The sequence below is a fragment of the Panthera leo genome, chromosome D2 (assembly GCF_018350215.1).
Source record: "Panthera leo isolate Ple1 chromosome D2, P.leo_Ple1_pat1.1, whole genome shotgun sequence".
In the NCBI taxonomy this organism is placed as follows: domain Eukaryota; kingdom Metazoa; phylum Chordata; class Mammalia; order Carnivora; family Felidae; genus Panthera; species Panthera leo.
This window is the reverse complement of record NC_056689.1, coordinates 64268743-64288648: the sequence shown is the minus strand read 5'-3', so window position 1 is coordinate 64288648 and position 19906 is coordinate 64268743. Positions and strand designations below refer to the sequence as shown.

Here is a 19906-nt window from a genome sequence, read left to right as displayed (position 1 = left end):
CACAATAGGGTTGGCAGCCGACTCTGATTGTGTGTAAAAGGGCCTGCTTGATCCCTTTAGCCAATACTGCATTTGAGGAAGTGCATGTAATGGTTCTGCCCTCGGTCCTATAGATCTTTGCCTGAATCTAGGAATTGCAGGCTTCCGTGCAGGAAATGGAAAAATAAGGTGACTGAAGGCATTTCTCCCTTTAGGACCCTTAAGAAATGGTCCTCATATTTCAAAGAAAGGTCAAATAAACTTTTTGTGTCTTATAGCTTTACTTCTTGGCTAATCTGCCTACTGTTCTTTAAAAAAAGAAAAGCGTGTGTGTGCGTGGGTGTGTGCGCGCATGCATGTTTTGGAGGATTGTGCGATTAGTTTTATTTTGTACAACCCTATACCACCCTGGGGAAGTACCGTTTCCCTAGGTGTCCAGACTGCTCATTCAGAGCCCCAGCCCGCCAAAGCCATCATCTGAGTATGGTTGATTGCATGGACTTGAAGGTGGTAAAAGCAAACTGGCCATCTGTCGGGGGCCCGTGTAGACACATAACAGAGATGATACTGGATAATATTCAGATTGATGTTTTACCCCAAGGGTGGTTGGAGGGGGGTTTGTTTTGCATGTTTTTCAACAGACCTGGTTTAAAAATTCATGGATGCACCTGGTTGTTTGTTCCTGTTCTCTGTTTTTCACATATTGTGGTACAGCCAAAAACCTCCTCAGCAAGAGACTAAATTGGAAAAGGGTTGTATTCAGAGCTTAGAAGAAAATCTGTGCAGTTTTCATGAAAATCACCTAAGCATAGTGCTGTAAACTGAAAAGATGGGGTATTTTTCAGGTCAAGATTCCCAAGAATTAGCAGCACCATGCAGTTTACTTTTCAATCAGTCTTAGAGTAAAACATCCTTTAGCCAAATGCTATATTTGAAAAATGGAAATTTGGGTTGGATCCTATTGCCTTTGAATTCCAAAATGCTCAGAGGTATTTGATGCACTAGATGAGGACAAAAAGAGCCAGAACAAAATGGCACTGTTTTTTTTCCAGTAGGTAATCTTACTGAATCTCTTAGAGTGAAGGTGATAGATCAGTGAGCAAAGTGGTTATCGGATCAAAAAAAAAAAAAAAAAGAAAAGAAAAAAGAAAAAGAAAGGTGCTATCTCTTATATGTAAGATTTATTCTCGGTTCAAAGTAAAAATTCCGGTTCAACTGTGGATGAGCCAAATTAAATTTGGTTGGGATCCAGGGAACTCAGTTTCACATCAATTAATCAGTAAAAAGTTTCTATTCCCCATGCTTCTTTGTCTCTGTCTCCCGCTCCCTCCTTTACACCAGGAAAAGTGAAGAAAAATATTTAGCCTCAAGGCTGAGCTTTAATAAACAGAGTGACCTTTACATTTTAGCTCAAAGAAATAAATATAATCTTATAGGTATCATTGACAACTGAGCCTGGGTGGGATGGGACTTAAGGGGAGAAGGCAGCACTAGAATTTACCTTCAGGGAGAAAACAAATTTGATAAGGGGACTGGTGAGAAATGCCGTACGTCAAGAAGATATACATCTTCTTAAAAATCTGTGATCTTAGATATAGAAGCTTGCTGAACTTTCCACAATTTAAAGCTCCCATTTAGTACAAACTTCTTTTGGCTGTTTTTTGGTACCATAGGTTTACCTTGATTTCAGAAAAATCTGAACTGCCAACATATTAATTAATCAATTCTTCACTAGACACAAACAGCACTGACTTGTTTTAAATAACAGGCAATCCTTATACGTTCTACTAAATAAGAACAAAATTTAAGACTAGTGCCAGGATCTAGTGCCAAGAAAAGATCAGTTAAAGATAAAGAATGGTATTTTTGGAAAAGGCAATGCCATATAAAGATATATAGGTTTTGATTGACTAAAATTTGATTTGCCCATAATCTCACTAGAATGTTCCTTTTGCCCCAGAATGATTATGTTATGTTTGAATCAAAAGAGACACTAGAAACTGTATTTCTTTTCCAACCCAGACTTTTAAGAGGTGAAATTACAGCTCAGAGTATCTTTCCCAATGTCCCAGAACTGGACAGTGGCAGAAATGGAGCCTATCCATTTCTATCCTGCTAGATGCTGTTTCCTATCCAGCTAGATGCTGCCTTTCCCCATGACCTCTCCTACAGCTCCCCTACCTTTACAGAACATTCTGATCGGGAACCTCTTTCCTAGTCCTATAGTTATAACATTCTTTTTAACTCCCTCATATTGGATAACCTGAGTACTTGTAGCAAACATCTCGCTCCCTACAAATGCCAAAGATAACGTAAAAGTTCATTATTCTAAGGGCTCAGAATAGATGTAGATTTGGTCATCTCTTCAAACAAGAAGGATCATCAAAGCCAGGCCTTCTTTCCACGTCTGTAGCCAGCAACAATATCACCGGATCTGTTCCTCAGTGTTCCCATTCTGATTGTTTTGTTTCTTGTCCTCACAGATAAATTTGAAAGTCCTGAGATTGATCTAAAGCCACAGAAACTGGAAGGAGTTATAAGAGGGAACTAACACCTGCCATGTATCATCTCAGACCAGTAATGTAGATAGTGGATCAGTACTTCCCAAAGTGCATTCGCAGAGTCCTGCTTCTCCAGAACCACCATGAACAAAAACGCTTTCTGTCTTCTAATACATTTGACAGATGTTACAAATCTCCTTCATTTTGATTCAGAACGTGCTTTCTAGAGACTTTATTTAGTAAACCAAAGAAAGGAAATGTAAACATTTTTTTTTTCTTTACACTAGTATTTCTCAGATTTACATAACAATTGCATTTTTATAGGATTATAACAATTTTGCTAAGACAATGCTGTACTCCTTGCTTTGACTCCCTTTAATAATCATCATGAACACCTACTCTGTGTAGTGGGCATTTTTAGCCCCATCTCATAGCCGTGGACATAAAGGATCAGACAGAAGAGGTGGTTTCCCACCTCTGCTAAGAAGCAGCCCACCTGGGACTCAAAGCTAAGTCTGTATTTTTGGTTCCTACATAGGAGTCTCAATTTAAATACCTGTTTGCTTGAATCATTAATTATTGATGAGTTAAGTGGCTAGGGACTTTTTGAGCACATGCACTTTATTTTAAGGAAAAAAAAAATTTAAAAAGAGCATATGAGTTGAGGGAAGTGAGGAATAGCTTCAGTATCTAATGTGCTCCCTGGCCTCGCAATCTGTTGTTTGTTGTCCTGTTTTGAACAGCAACAGTGATGCTATACTTCTCTTTTATTTTAGCTCTGAGTTTATGCTGTTTTCTTTTTCTTATATTAATGACAAGGGCCAACAGAGGCCAGTTTTCAGTGTCGAGAAGTCAACAAAGGGTGAGGTGGAGTATGGTAAACTGGAAACCATATGACCTCTCTCTGTAGGAGATGACAGCTCTAAAGCTCTTGTTGGTTATGGCCACTTGGGAATAGGGTCTCTGTAAGTCTGGAAGTTATTAGAAAATAGGCTGATAAACATTATGCTTTGGGCTAACATTGTCTAAATCAAATGGAAGTTGGGTGCTGGTCAGAGTCAGCTTGGGACCATGGAGTTTTAACCTCTGCATTGCACTGTGCTACTTGCCAAGGGGGGGGAAATCTCGCTGAAATGATTCTTTTTATCCTAATGGTTTCCTTTGTGGCAGTTCCACATTCTGTGGCTTGAGGAATGTGTTGAACATTGAAAAGGCACATGTGCTCACTTACATCGGCAAGTGTTAAATTGGAGAGACATATGTTTATTCTCCCCTCCTGTTGGATCCTTGAAGAGTGTTCTTGTCAGATATAGCTATAATTTCCTAAGTGGTGTGCTTCTAAAAAGTCTTTTTTTCATAATCTGCAGTACTTAAAAATATGTCTGGAAATAACTATAAAGTATGATTGGAATCCCAGTGGATTGGAATCCTTGTAGTAATGCTTAAATGCCCAGTTTTAGGACTACTTTTAGTTGGTCTAAGATTGTCTGGGTATGTTCCTGACAAACTTTTCTTAGATAAACCATGGCAATAACCTCTCAAGTGAGTTCCTTGACTCCACATTTTCGTCGCTCTTTTTTTTTTAATTATATAATGTTTATTTATTTTTGAAAGAGGGAGAGAGAGAGTGTGTGAGTTGGGAAGGGGCAGGGAGAGAGACACACACACACGGAACTCGAAGTGGGCTCCAGGCCTCACATTGCCAGCCCAGAGCCCTATGTGGGGCTCAAACTCATGAACCATGAGATCATGACCTAAGCCGATGTTGGACATGTAACCAACTGAGCCAGCCAGGTGCCCCAATGTTTTCTTTTCTCTAAGCCAACCTCTTTATTACCTCCACGGTAAAGATTCTAAGTGAGCTATAGTCTTTCTGTTTTCCTGTATTGAATCTGTATGGATGACTCAGAATAAAGAGATTCTCTTGCCATTTAAGTCATAAGCCCTTTCCATGGCTAATGAAGCTATGGAACTTGGCTGTAGACTGCTTGACCTAGCTTCTGCCATCATGAGGGACTGGCTATTTCCTGAACATGTCATGTGTGTTCGCATTTCTCTGTCCTTGCATGCTGACTCCTCTGCCATGAAATCCTTCCCACCCCTTCTATCAAATACCTACTCAGCCTTCAGAACCCCTTTTAGTGTCACATGTTCTGTGTCTCGTTCCCTCATTCCAAGAACAGGAGCACAGCTGCTTTCCTGTTCCCTCACGTTACTTTGTACATCCCAGGACCTATACACCTGTGTGTTTTCCCACCGAATTTTGTCTGTTGTTTCTGGATCAGAGCTGGGTTGTAGAAAATTTCAGTCTAGTAAGGCATTCAGTGTCTCATTCATCACTTCCTCCCCAGTCTTAAGCCTAGTAGCTAGCACTTGGTACCTAAAACTACCTAAATAAATTAGAGAGAAGAAAAAGAAAGAAGGAGAAATAAATGGCTGAATGGTGAGCATCTGGCCACCCCACAAGGAGTGACAATTTTCTCTCTCTCTCTCAAAAAAAAAAAAAACCCTCTATATTCCAAAAGTCATATTTTTTCTATTCTTGAAATGCCTAAAAAGGGATTCTAAGGATTTTAATTATTGAGAGTATTTTTTATATTTTTATTGAAATATCTTATAAATAAGATTATAATGTTCCATTTAGTGTGTCACTTATCATTTGAATGTAAATTGTACCAAAAAGGAAAAAATGCCGAATTTACATTTTCTCATACGTTTGAGACAAAGTAGGTTAATACTCAATCCCAGCTCATGCTCACTGGATAGAAAGCCTGCTTATTATGTGGTCTCATGTTTAGAATACAGTCCTGGGAATTGGGTCCTTAGCTATGAGCCATAGAAATGCCAAAAAATGCTCTGCATTATCTTGGTGAAATCCTCATACCCTCCCTGCCTAATTTCACCCCCTTGAGGTTTGCTTCACTTTCTAGTTGGAATATCTTAATTCGCATTTGTAAAGTGCTATATCATGCTTAAATGGAAACATCGTGTATGTATAAAATCTTCTTAAATAGTAGTTTAACAAATTTGAATCTCTTTGTGAGTGAACTATTTTTTAACATCTTATGATTTACGATAAATGGGTGACAAGAAAGGCTTGCCTGTGAATTGATGGCATAGTAAAAAATGGAGAAATAATGTTTTTCTGCAGCTTCTTTATTCAGGGAACACAATTCCTGAAATATTGTGCAGTGTAGAGTTTCTAATCTCTTTGGAACTTGTCTTCAAACTTGAAATACTCACCTGGGATCACCCTTGTGTATGTGTTTAGTATGTGCAGAATGATAGTACAGAGTGTTTTCCAGAAACTTAGATAAGGATAGGAAATATGTATAAGCACATTAGGCACTGTTACAAATAGATAATAAGGTAGGAATGGCAATTTATACAAATCAACAAGAAAAAGAGGCACGATCATGATTTAAAATGGAGAAAAGGGGCGCTTGGGTGGCTCAGGTGGTTAAGTGTCCGACTCTTTCCATGGTCTTGCAGTTTCATGAGTTAGAGCCCCGCATCAGGCTCTGTGCTGACCCTGTAGAACCTGCTTGGGATTCCCTCTCCCTCTCTCTCTTTCTGCCCCTCCCCTGCCCGTGCTGGCTCTGTCTCTTTCAACAATAAATAAACTTTAAAAGTATTTTAAAAATAATAAAATGGAAGAACAAATCCTGAGCTGGATTTCATTATTATTAAAAACTGCTTTGGGGAACATAGGTGGCTCAGTCGTTAAGTGTCTCTTTTTTTTTTCCTTGTTGTTTCAAATTTTTATTTAAATTTCAGTTAACATGCAGTGAAATATTGGTTTCAGGAGTAGAATTCAGTGATTCATCACTTACATACAACACCCAGTGCTCATCATAAGTGACCTCCTAATACCCATCATCCATCTAGCCCATCCCCCACCCCCTCCCTCCATCAACCTTAAGTTTGTTCACTGTCATTAAGAGTCTTTTATGGTTGTGGGAGAGAGCCAAAGCATAAGAGACTGTTAAAAACTGAGAACAAACTGAGGGTTGATGGGGGGTGGGAGGGAGGGCAGGGTGGGTGATGGGTATTGAGGAGGGCACCTTTTGGGATGAGCACTGGGTGTTGTATGGAAACCAATTTGACAGTAAATTTCATATATTAAAAAATTTAAAAAAATAAAAATTAAAAAAAATAAAATAAAATAGGAAAAAAAAAAAAGAGTCTTTTATGGTTGTGTTTTGGTGTCGTATCTAAAAATTAATTGCCAAATCCAAGGTCACCAAGATTTTCTTCTATGTTATCTTCCAGAAGTTTTATAGTTGCATGTTTTACATTTAGATCTGTGATCCGTTTGAGTTATTCTTGTGAAAGTGTAAAGCCAGAGGCTGATTTCATTTGTTTGCATGTGGATGTCCAGTTGTTTTAGCTATCTTTTCTCCATTAAATTGTTTTGCTTTAAAATACTAATACTAATAAATAATAAATAATAAAGTGGAGAAAAAATATGAACCAGCAGTCTACCAAATGAGGATATTCAAATGTCTAAACACAAATGACAAAAGGAAGAGAGAGAGGAAGGAAAATTGACTATCATTAGTAATGTGTATTGATGCAAAACATGCCTTTTCACCCAGTCAGCTTAGAAAACATTATAAAAAGAGAGAGAAAAATCTCACGTTGGTAACAGGTACTTCCCAAGACATGCCAAGGAACTATGAATTAGGACTTTCTTTTTCTGAAAGACATTTGGTCATATGAATCGAAAGAAGTTACAGAATTCATGTCTTTGCTCCAAAAATTCTACATTGAGGAAACGACTTGAGGAAATAATAATTGATGTACAGAAATATTAATATACTTTGGCTCATAAGATTATGAACCAGTGAAGTTTGGGTACCTTCTAATAAGGGATACATTACGTAGTGCCTTATCCATACAATCAAATTCTGTGTAGCCAATAAAAAATGATAACACGGAAGAATATTTAATAGCCTAGAAAATGTTTGCAGTGTAGTTTTAAAGTGAGGAAAGCAGGTTAAAAAAGTATCACGCGTACTCTCTCGCTTTATAAATCTCTTTTCTCTCTCTCTTTTTCTGTCTCGCCCCCTGTGCTTTCTTCTCCTCCCCCATTTGTATCTTTGTGTGTATCTGTGTTTGCATAGAAACAAAGATTGGGAAAGCAGATATCAAAACATTAGTGATAATTATCTCTGCCTAATGATGATTGAGTGATTTTTCTTTTCTTTCTCCTAAGTATGTTTTAAGGGCATTTTTCAAAATTTACTGTAATGCATACATGTTAATTCTTGCTCATATTTGAAAAAAATTACTAAGTTTTAAAAAAAGATGAATAATAATAAAAAAACCCCAACATGTTCATACCATTGGCACATGCATATTTAGCACACACTAGACACCTGCCAAGTAGGTTAAAAACCTGTACTCCTATTATCTTTGTCTTTATCCTTTTCTTCTGAGTTGAAGGAATTAGGTCCAGGACCAGCTGTTTGTGAATTGAAGAGAGACCAGGTTTGAGGGGCTCCCCAGTAGCAAGACTGAGCTGCAACTTTATAGTTAAAAGTGTGGCCTTTAGAGGAAAAGAACATGATTGGTGGGGATACTAACGAAGAACTGTTAGTCTTGTCAGCTGTTCCACAGAGGCTGAAGCAAGTAGAGAGTGTCTAAGAACTGGGAGGTAGTCACTCACTATTTCACAGGTGAGGCTTCGCTTAGTGATCAATATATTTGGGTAAGGTTTCCAGAAAAACATAAATTTGCTTTAAGACAGGTTTAACTTGGGAAATTCATTCCTAATTTAATAAATATATGTCATTGGGAGAATTATTTAGACTGAAGGTGGAAGAGAGGTTTCTATTATATTAGCAAGAGCCTGTCTGACAGTGGAAGGCTGGGGGTGGGTTAAGAAAAATGGTCTGACTTCAGAAAACTATTTCATGTTCAGCAGAGAGCTCGGCACACTTCAGTAGTTCTAGAAAGCATTATTATATCATAGCAAAATGAATTAATTGAGATATATTTTCATGACCCCGAGTTTCAGAGAAAGGTAAGTAAAGGATATGTGGTGTAATTCTGTTAAGGAATGTGTGGGTCTACCCATGTGTTTGAAGATTTTTTTTTTCTCTCATTAAATGTAGTAACTGTTTTTTTTTTTCTTTTGTTTGTTTTTAATTTGCTTGGTTACCTACTTTTGGAATAATGTTTTGAGGGTTTCAGATAAATCTTTGTCCCACTAGGTTGACTTGTAATTTATTGCCCAAACAATACATTTTTGGGTGTCAATAATAATATTTATGATGATACAACATGACTAAACCAGGACTGTCTAGGACGAAATCTGTCCAGGACATATGTTCACTCTCCCTGGGATCCATTCAGAGAAAGCCAAACTGGCTGTGAACTGTCATACGGTCAAAGCAGCTCTGAAATCAAGATCAGCCAACTTTGTAAATGGTAGTGTCTTTATAGGTGTATTCAACTCATCACATATCTGAATCCCAGTCTAAAAGTACTTTGGTACAGTCACAAAAGAGAATTGCACCGTTATAATTGGATCGTATGGTAGCACCTTGATTAAAGAATCAGTCTAATTGTTAAGCGTGGTAACTTCTGAGCAATTGTGATGACAAGACTCGTAAATGATGTTGGCACAGACCCATAAAAGATCATGTGGTTTGCAGAGGTTCTATGATGGCAAGATTTGTGTTCTTTTTGAACACTTCTTTAGAGCCCTTTTGTTCCTTTTGAATTGGGGTGCTGAGAAATACCACTGAAGTCAAGAGAGTTGACTTTGTGGTTATTTTCTTAAAGTGTAGATTCCCTGTTGGTAGTATCTTGGAGCAGATGAGTGTTTTACAGAGTTGGCATAGTATCAGTAGGAATTGAGTTATGCAGCAGGATGCGTATAAAATAAAAAAACATAAAATAAAAATTTTGGATGGTTTTACACGGGCCTGCACCATGATAAAAATTGAAATTTCTGTATGTGTCTGAGACACATTTACCATTCATCCATTCACCCTCAGACACAAATGGTCTTGTGTTGTTTTTGTTAGTCCGAGGTTACCTAAAAGTCACTTGTTTTTTTAAGACCCGAGACAACAGTAAGTATCTTGGTTTCAATTGCTAGGTTATATTGTAATTGGTATTGGTGCTTTTGTTGTTGACATAAAGAGACAAAGACTATTTTGCTCCTAAGAAACTCATTTTTTAAAAAGTATCGTATCCTTAATTAAATGATGAGACTGTAATACCTAGATATGGGCTCCCTTAATAAAGACTTAGTTATGCACACTCTAATGGACATTTAACAGATTTATCCTTCTGTAATTTAATCTGGATAATTTATACACCCTAAAAAATCCACAGCCTGGAATTCTGTGACCTTGGGTCTCTTGATGTCTCTGTGACTAACAATAAAATTCATTTGGTCTTCAATAAATATTCACCTTGAAGTGATACCAGATTAGGAATGTACTGCGTTCAAAACGTTTAAGGTAGCTGAAACCCAATGAAAAATCTGACAACTTCAAATTATCTGTATGTCAAATATGCTCTGATCACAAGAAGACCTTAGTATTCATATTGAATATAACAATAATTACAAACTTTGAATCATATTCTCCTTTTAATTTTAAGTGACAAATTGTGCAGAAAATAGTTGTCATCATGTATCTCCAAAATGGCTGCCACCAATTCTTGCTACTCTTTCCTCTGTATAAGTATTCTTCCTCCCTGAAGAGGTGGAGTTATTCCCCACCCTGCCTTTACATCTCACCCAGAATTGGTGACTTGTTTATCCAATAGAACGTGGCAAAATGGATGTGCTGGGACTTCTGAAGCCAGGTCATAAGAAGCATTGCACCTTCCACTTGAGTCTCTTGAATTACTTGCTTTTGGGATACTCACACTTTGAGGAAGCTGGTCACTAATTAAGAAATCCAAGAATGATGAAAATTCAGTGCTTTGTGAAGTTCAGACAAGATGGAGAGAATGCCCTTCCATGTAGAAAGAGAGAGATGCTAAGGCCAATTACACGAGTGAAGAAGCCATCTTGGAAGTAGAACCACTGGTTCCAGACTCACTGTTGACATCATGTGGCTTTGAAACCAACTACCTCGCTGAGCTCTTCCCGAATTCCTGACCCACAAAACCATGAGCAAAATAAATAGTTGTCTGAAGCCACAGTTTTGAGGTACTTTGTTAAACAGCAGTAAATAAGTGGAACAGAGACCCTTTTCTCTTTAATATATTGTACCCGTTGTGCTATTTATGAGTATGCATTTTCAAGTGGAATTAACCTGAGATATAGAAGGGCCTACAAAATGCAGTCTTGGGGGGAAAAACCACATCATCTTAGAACACTGCACTGCTATACCACCTGCTCTGAAGGAAAGGAAGAAAGTAGGGAGGAAAAGCAGCAGATCGTGTAATTACCCCCAGGGGCATGTCGATTAAGCATATTCACCATTTTCTCCCTCTAAAAAACAACTCGAAATGATCAGTGTCTGTCGTTAAATAATTGAAGACCTAAGGAAAAAAAATTTACATGAAGCAGATCTCTGTGTTAACAGGAGGCACTTCTTCCTGGATGTTCCCTTTCCGCCCCATCTTCCTGGGAGCTCTGCAGTGATGCTGCAGGGGAGATTCTCACTTCACTAATCTGCAAATCCTGTTTGAGAGAAACCCCTGGTGGTCTCCACAGTCTTCTCAGGAAAGCTTTAATAGCCAAACGCATTAGCAGGGTCTCGTGTGGCTGAGACCTCATTAATCTTCCCCGATCCACCCTGGTATATTTGCCCATTTACCATGAAGCATTAATAGAAGTAAGTAAAACTGAAACATGCTTGTCAGGATGATGGTACGGTAAAGCAAGGGTTGAAGAATGTGGGCACATTCTGTTCACTCGTTTTTAGGATAGATTCATTCGTATGGGCTCTTCTTTTCATTCTCTTGACTTTCAACTTGACATTTATTCAAACTCTAAAATCAGATGCACAACTTAGAGATTTAACCAAAAATGGTGTGTCCCTCACCTAAATCAATGTTAAAATATACCGATAGCTTCTCTTTCTTGCTCTGTCTTCCTCCCCACCTCTTCTCCTTTTATCATTTCTGGTGGAATAAAGAGATTTCTTATCATTAAATGAACATCATTTCTTGTAAAGTTTCCCAGGAGCAAAGAAGATGAATGTCCGTTTCTCCCAGCATCGCTCCTCTGTCTGATAGCAGCTAACATTTTAAAATGATGTAACCTTTTGGCATTTATAGATCTTTGGGGATTTAAGAGAGAAGTTACTCTGGGACTTGTAATGACCATGGAAGTGTGTTCTGATTGAGTTTGAGTGGAGGCTATGGGATAATGCTGGAATTTTGAAGGAAGCTCAAATATTCTCAAGGTATTTAATCAGTCTCCATAGTGGCTGCAATACTAAAAATATCTCTCAAATTTGTCCATCATTCTCTTCCTTTAAAATCTTATTTTTTAAATGTTTTTATTTATTTTTGAGACAGAGAGAGATAGAGCATGAGCAGGGGAGGGGCAGAGAGAGAGGGAGACACAGAATCTGAAGCAGGCTCCAGGCTCTGAGCTGTCAGTACAGAGCCTGATGCGGGGCTCGAACTTACGGAGTGTGAGATCATGACCTGAGCTGAAGTCGGACGCTTTAACTGACTGATCCACCCAGGTACCCCTAAAATCTTATTTTTTAAGAACCAGATGATACAATGCTAACTGTTCATGAATATTCCATATTCCCTCCTTTCCCCTTTGTATGACAATAGCTATTTCTCTGGCAAAATGACTTCATTTTTTAGGTGCCAGTGAGTCATATGATCTCTTTATCATAAAATCAGTTACACTGTTAACAATTTTTATTGGCTTTAGCATAAATTTCCTCGAGAATCTACTTGTGAGGGAAATGTTTGTTTCCCCACCTGTGCTATGATTAAGGCAGACCTTGTTTGCTCATTTCTGTCATTTTTTTCTAACCTATACTTGTGATAAAGCATAAAACCAGTCTTCCGGAGGAGTGATGCTAGAAGGGTGAGAAAAGAAGGCCAGGGTCATTATGAAAAATCTGAGTGTGAAGCAGGTCTGGGTATTTTGATTTCATAGATTTGTATTTACAGCCAAAACATTACCTTTATTTCTTCAGGAATATCTCATCAGTCATTTTGTTATTGAGAGTCTCCATTACCTAACTCCTAATTGCTTATGGCCAACCCCCTTTCCTCATCTAGGCAATATTTTTGTGAGATACTTAAAATATAGTCCATCTCTCTCCCTCCCTCCCTCTCTCTCCCTCTCTCTCTCTCTCTCCTTCCTTCCCCCCGTCCTTCCTCTCTCCTCCTCCCCTCTCTTGAACTCAACTCCCACATTTTTATAAAACATACAGTACTAAATGTGCCATTCTTTGTGAAGTACTAATATTAACATTAGCATAAAACTTAGCATTGCTTTCACACAGATGAACTTAATCTACACATAAACCCTTGCAGCATATGCCATAGATAGCTTTACCACTGACTAGCTGTGTGACCTTGAACTAATCACCTCATTTCTCTAAGCCTCATTTCCTCATGTGCCAAATGGACATAGTATCTACCTGAAGTATTTTTAAACAATTTAAGGAAGTAATATTTTAATGGCTTAGTAGAGTGTCTTGTACACAACAGATACTCAGTAAGTGTAAACTTTTTTTATATAGTGTTACTACTCTCAACAAGAGAACAGGCTCATAAAAGATTAAAGTGAGCTATGAGCTTTTCAGAGTGGCATAACTGATACATAGCAGAGATGAAACTCAAATCCATCTTTGGAGTCAGACCCCTTGTTATTTCCTGTGATTATAATTTATGTTTATAGTTTGTTTTTCGTTCTTCTCGTGACATGAATGACCTTCACAACATGTACTCTCTTTCTTTGTTTTTTTTCTGAGAAAGTACACACATTCACAGCAACATTGACTGGGGTCAGGTTTAGGACTTGATCATGACTCTTCACATGGAAAACAGATCTGTGGTTCACGATCCCTATGCTCAGCCCTGGAGATCAACCTGTCCATGTACATGAACATACGTTTCCTTTGTAGGACGATTAGTTTCATCCACGGTAATGGAAGCAGATTCTTGCCATGAAATGGTGTTTTTTAGTTTGATATTCTCTCAGTTGAGTCAAAGGAGATAATTATGTTCAGTAGTTCCAAGAGAAATAAGAACTCAATCGTAGGCTTTTTTTCTTGAATTGTCTTCCAAGGAGTGTAACCTATACATTGTCATTCCCAGTGAACATCATTAATTTCTTGTGTACTCTACACGGTTGGGCAAAAGGAGCACAATTTATTGTTATGTAATAATTAAGAACTGGAGTTTTCTGACAAGGCTAGTAATAGATGTATGAAGGACTGGAATTATAATATTCTATATACTTCTTGAAAATACTTTTTGCCCCTAAAAAGTCAAAGCCTTTGGGTCCGCATTAAGAACAATAAAATTGAGGGGTGCCTGTGTGGCTTAGCGGGTCAAGTGTCTGTTACTTGATTTCTGCACCAGTCATGACCTGGTGATTCTCGGGATTGAGCCCCCATGACAGGCTCTGTGCCGACAGAACAGAGCCTGCTTGGGATTCTCTCCCTTCCTCTCCCTCTGCCCATCCCCTGCATGTGCATGCTCTTTCTCTCTCCACCCCTGCTCTCTCAACATAAACAAACTTAAAATAAAAGTAAAATCACAGAATAAACTGTTTAGAATATAATGCCACAGTTTTCCTGCAATTTCATTGAATCAACTTTCAGGTCAGGAGTAAACGGTCTGTTGCCCAAATGTTCTCTTGGCCTCTTAGTATTTAATGACCGTACTTTGTGTTAATGAACATGGATTGTGCGTTATAGGAGCTTCACTGAGCTTGGGAGGGGGGCCAGTGGGTAGGAGTCGGATTGTATACTGCGTCCACCTTTCTACAGATTCTATCAGTGTATACTTGTTTGAACTTTTTTTTTTTTCTATTTAATCACTTCCCTCTCCTTTTCTTGCTGTTGTTTGTACTTCAGTGACTTCCTTTTCATGGGTCACTCTAGGATCCTGTATAGCTTTCCCTAACACTGTCCTCCAAACGGCAGCCACTTGGTAAGCACTTATTGTTGTCACTCTCCACTCATCTGGTAAGGATAAATGCTCAGCTCGCCTTGGGAAAAGGCAGCTTTTCCACCTATATTGATAGCACATCATTTACCTGCTCCGATTCAATGTTACCTAATTTGTTTTTAATATTGAAGCCAGAGGTTTGCAAATAGCCTCTTATAGTGTTTATAGATAGATTCTTGTTTCAATACAGTGGTTAGGTAACTGGAGTGCCCAATCGCTACTATCAGTATTTTTTTTTTTGTCATTGTCATTATCATTATGGAAAGTATTTGTTTTGCACCTGTGATACAGGCGTCTAAATCTCAGTTAAGCCTTAAGCAAAGCAAGAGAGATATCCCCAGTATATTACCTCTTCATGATTAGAGTCCATGAACGACAAGGAGTAGACAAATGAGCAAACAAATAGTGAACAACACCTAAAATAAATACTTTGTGCTTTAGGACCAGAGGAATGGTAGGAACAGGTGTATTCCTGGAGGTGGTGAAATTGCCCCTTATTAACTACCACTTTGTCTAAATGGGTAAATGATGGAATTCCAAGAACAACACATCTAGGAGAATGTGGAAAACTAAATAGTAGGGGGATGTCCTCAGTAGGCACCTGGAAGAATCAGAAGGCTGCCAGGCAGACTTTTGTAGAATTACATCATGTAGCCATATGTTGAGTCTGAAGCAAGTCAAAGAGAATAAAGATGTATTTAATTTCTGATGACACTGAGTTGTCAGAAGGACTAATACCAAAAAAAGAGAGAAGTGACATATTTTAAATCTATAAATTGTATTTCGTGTTCATTTGTCACCTCTAGGAAAAGCAAATAAAGTTTCTTCCTTCTCCCAAAGTGGATGATGAATGATTGCTTAGGGTTGGGTGGCGGGAGCCTGTGTCACTGTTATTGACTTTCTATGGAAAACAATTCATCTACAGATGCAGTCAGCGTGGTGTGTGTGCACACCCAGCAAGGCATACATAAACTGGTTCTAATCATTCACGGGCTGATCTGAACAGAGAATAATTACTCTCCTGTTAAAGACAGGCTCTTCCCCTTGTCTCTACCGTCCTTACCTCCAAGTACAAGAGCAAGGATTTGTTTGAGAGGACTCAGACTCATAATGTCACTGGGGTCCATGGACTGCATTCAGCCAAAGTCAGGTATGAAAAGAACCTACTCATTTACACACTCATTTATTCATTCATTTGTTTATTTACAAAGATCTATGGACCTACTATGGACCAAGCTTTATGCCAGCCAAACAAGGTCCTCTCTGGTTAGAGAACTGACTTGAGGAACTGTACAAAGTTTAGATTCATGCCTTTTACAAAGTCCTCCTAAAATTCCCTCATTATGATCCTATTCTAGAATGCAGAGGATTAAACATTAAAAGCCAAAAGGGGCCAGAGAGCCAGCATAAACCAGCAAAACCAGGGATCATTGAACATATTTAAGAAATATAATCTGTTGAGGCACCTGGGTGGCTCAGTCAGTTGAGCATCCAACTCTTGATTCCATCTCAGGTCATGATCTCATGGTTCATGTTTGATCAGGTCATGATCTCATGGTTCATGGGTTTGAGCCCCACATCAGGCTCTGCCTGCACTGACTGAGTGGAGCCTAAGTGGGATTCTCTGTCTCCCTCTCTCTCTGCCCCTCCTCTACTCATATGTACAGGCATGTACTCTCTCTCCCTCTCAAAATAAATAAACTTAAAAAAAGAAGTGCAATCTGTTATTTTTTGAGGAGTAGTAAGTAACTTGAAGGTATTATTTTGATAATATTTCCTAGGAGAACACCTTTTTGAGAAGATAGAACTTTATTTATAAATGCCATCATTTATGTCTAAAGATTGGATCACATTTATTTTTACATTCTTTCTTTTTTTCAAATAGGTTAAACGTTTTTCTATTTAGATGTTGCTTAAATTCATTATTTACTTCTTAACTTATTTACTTGTAATAACCTTCAAAAGGATACCATAAACCTCAACCAATTTGAATAAATTACTAAAAAAATTTGAATTTAATGACTAAAATAATAGGATTCTATGTATTCAGTTAATAGTAAATTGTCAAGTACTTATCGCTACTCAACCACTGCACTGATTGTAACCTAATTATGTTGAAGGCTATGATTAAGTAATTGAAATATTTTATACACAATGGTACATACTCGTGTGTGGATATGCATTTGTGTGTTTCTGGTTCAGTTAGAAATGAACATAGGCCATTATATTAAGTGGGAAAACCCACTACATCCATGATATTATATATAGATGCAAATAAAGAAGTAGAGGGAAGCACACACATGGTTTGACTTGTTCAAGGAATAGGGTCATGAGCAATTTATTTTTCTTTTATTTTAAATTCTTCTGCAGCCTTACAAAGTTGTTTGTGCAATAAAAATGGCTAAATAAAAATGGGTCCAGACTGACCTGTTTGTTTTGCCTGGATTTGAGCAGAGATTTGAGAGAGGAACCACTGGAAGGTTTGTGTCATACAGATACACCTATAAATCTTACAGGGGAGAATTTCCTGACATCTTCCATCATTTCCAAAATGTCAGATTTTCAGATAGGGTTTCAGGTGAGGACTGGAGAGAGAAGCTGAGATTTGGGTCTATATACTTTTAGCATTCGGAATAAAAAACCAAGGGGGTCAGGAGTTTTGTTTATTTAATATTAAGTATCCTTGCGTTTGAAAATGCTTGTGTTATTCTATCTCCCCTCAGCCAGTATTATCTGGAATATCTCATATGGTCTCATGACTTACACCATTAGTGAGTCTCAAAAATATTTTAGATGACACATGAAAATCAGCTTGATTTGAGGATATTCTGTAGGCCTACTGTTTTTATTTTGATGAAACAGTCTGCCAGGGGAAGCAGGTGGTGCAATCTGCTCTCATGGGAAGAAAGGAAAACATATTTTGGTTGACAGGGAAATAGAAAGTCAGAGGAGGAAAAAAAAAATCACCTTGCCTGAGACAATGGCCGCTCTACAGAATCGATCCTCTTCATACTATCATGGAAATTACTTTCTGGCGGTAGAGCCGAAAGGTTGTTATGTATTATTGTCGACTGTGGTTGGAGACACAAAGCAGTGCGATCATTTGATGACTTATTTGTTATTTGGAAAATGACAGCTTTTATGTGCCAATAAATGTGAAATCACCTGCAAGTATTCTTGTGAATTTAGGAACCATCTGAATGTCCTTTCTTAGTGCGTAAGGTAGAGTTTAATGAAGCCACGTGACTTGTACTTAGTCGATTATCTGGCAGTTCTGTCTCCGCCATCTGATGAGGGAACCCTGTCCGCTTGGTGAGTGCAAGACAGAGAGGCCCGTGTAACTTTGTCAGAATTTCTGGTTGGTGGACAGCGGCTTCCCTGGAACATGGAAGGAGGCAATTAGTCTCCAGTTTTAGGTGTGCTTTTCATCTTGTGCAGAGTGTGGCTGACGGCCACAGCATCCCGCTTACTCCACCACATCCCTTTGTCTCCTTCAACAAGGGTGGGTTGAAGGAATAGCAAGGAGCTTTAAATTCGTCCTGGGTTACAGAAACACAATCCAGGCTGAGTGTGTCTGGCGTGCGGTGGTCATGTGCCATTGGCGGTGACAGGACACCACTTGCAAAGATGACGCTGACTATTCTGAGGTTTTAATATGATTGCCTCCGCACGCTTGAGAAAGCCCCATGTGTTTGATCTTTTATGACATGACCCTATTTTTTTTTCCTTTTCTTTCCTCTCTCTTCTTTTCCTGGAACTGCTGCGTCCTCAGCTGGCAGTCTTTAAACCCTGGGCTGCAGTGATTTCTCTTCATACGACCACACATTAAGCATATCTTTCATGCTTCTCTGAACCAAACTCAGAAAGTGCCAATTAATAAGTTGATGGGGAACAAGTTAATGGGTAGCATTAAGGCCACCTGTCTGGAGGCATTAGGTGTGCACGTTGACTGAGTGAAAGGAGACCTGCAGAGAGTCGGGAATGAGGTACTTTATCACGCATTCCTAGAGGCATAAAATGAGAGAATAAAAGTCCGTTTTCAGGGCAGCCCCTCCATCTTGTTGCTCTTGTGGATTGTTCACACTGCTCTGGCCAAGGTTAACCATCCTCACGAGAAAGGACAAAGCATCTGAAGCTGTGAGTGTTTACACATGTAAAGCATATTTCTTGGTCAGTAGGCTAAAGATTGAGAAGAACATCCGATACTTTTCCATGGCACTTCCATTCATATCTGCTCCAACTATTCTGGGCATCTTTCTATTGGACGTGACTGGTCTGAGAACTCTATTCATTCATTCATTCATTCATTCATTCATTCGTTCATGTATACATTCATTCATTTATCCATTTATTTATTCATTCATTCATTTGGAAAGTACTCACTGAGTTTATAAAATACACTGGGCCTTACTCTAGCTGCTGGGAGTATACTTGTGGGGGAGAAAAAGAGAGGAATATCACAGATCCCTGTTCTCATTGAGTTGATGTACTAGTAGGGAGTATGTAGATGAGAAGCAAAATAAATCAGCAAATTATAAAATAGGTTTAAAGGTGATAAAATCTGGCCTTTATACAATTTCCAGAGGTGGATTTAGAAAGCTCAGCCTTTGAGTCAAGACTCAGAAAATCAGATTAAAGGTAGGAGGACACAGAATATTGTTGGTGTGAATAAGAGGGCTTATGATTAGAGGAAAAAAGGAATGGGCCCCATCCTCTTTCTCTTTCTTTCCACCTTAACCACAGCAGACTATGACAAGTCTTGAATGGAAAGTAGACAAGGCCCAGTAGGAAAGAGGGCTGAGGTTAGGGGAACAGTAGGGCATATTTCAGATTAAGGACATAACCTTGAGAAAATACAAGGAGACCCATAGAAGACAATAAAATGCACTTCATTCTTTCCTCTCCCTTTCAGCTTGTCTGCCTCTTTGATTTTTTAGTGAAAACAGTTTCATGGCATTGGTCCAGGAGAACAAAGCGACAGAGCCAATGTCCTTGTTTAGCCAAGCATTCTTTAGTCCTTCCTGCTGTCTTACCGAACTGTTAGCTTCTTTCTTTAGTTTTTGTAAGTTTGGAAACTTAACGTTTTGTTGTCTTCTTTCCCCAACAATTCTCGGCTGCAGATCATGTTACTCACAGACCCGGAGATTGAGAGCAGCTTACTGATCAGCTCAGATGAAGGGGCCACCTATCAGAAGTACCGGCTGAACTTTTACATTCAGAGCTTGCTTTTCCACCCCAAGCAAGAGGACTGGATTCTGGCATACAGCCAAGACCAAAAGGTGAGCATAATTACCTCATTC

General features: G+C 38.6%; 1 protein-coding gene across 6 annotated transcripts in view; it reads left to right on the top strand.

Annotated features, from left to right (window-relative positions):
- Positions 1–19906, top strand: part of SORCS1 (sortilin related VPS10 domain containing receptor 1) — a 508818-nt gene that overhangs the window by 301917 nt on the left and 186995 nt on the right. For all 6 annotated transcript variants that reach the window (XM_042908548.1, XM_042908547.1, XM_042908549.1 and 3 more), the window contains exon 4: positions 19727–19885. In XM_042908548.1, the coding sequence (XP_042764482.1) occupies positions 19727–19885 (159 nt within the window). The remainder of the gene's footprint in view (positions 1–19726; positions 19886–19906) is intronic.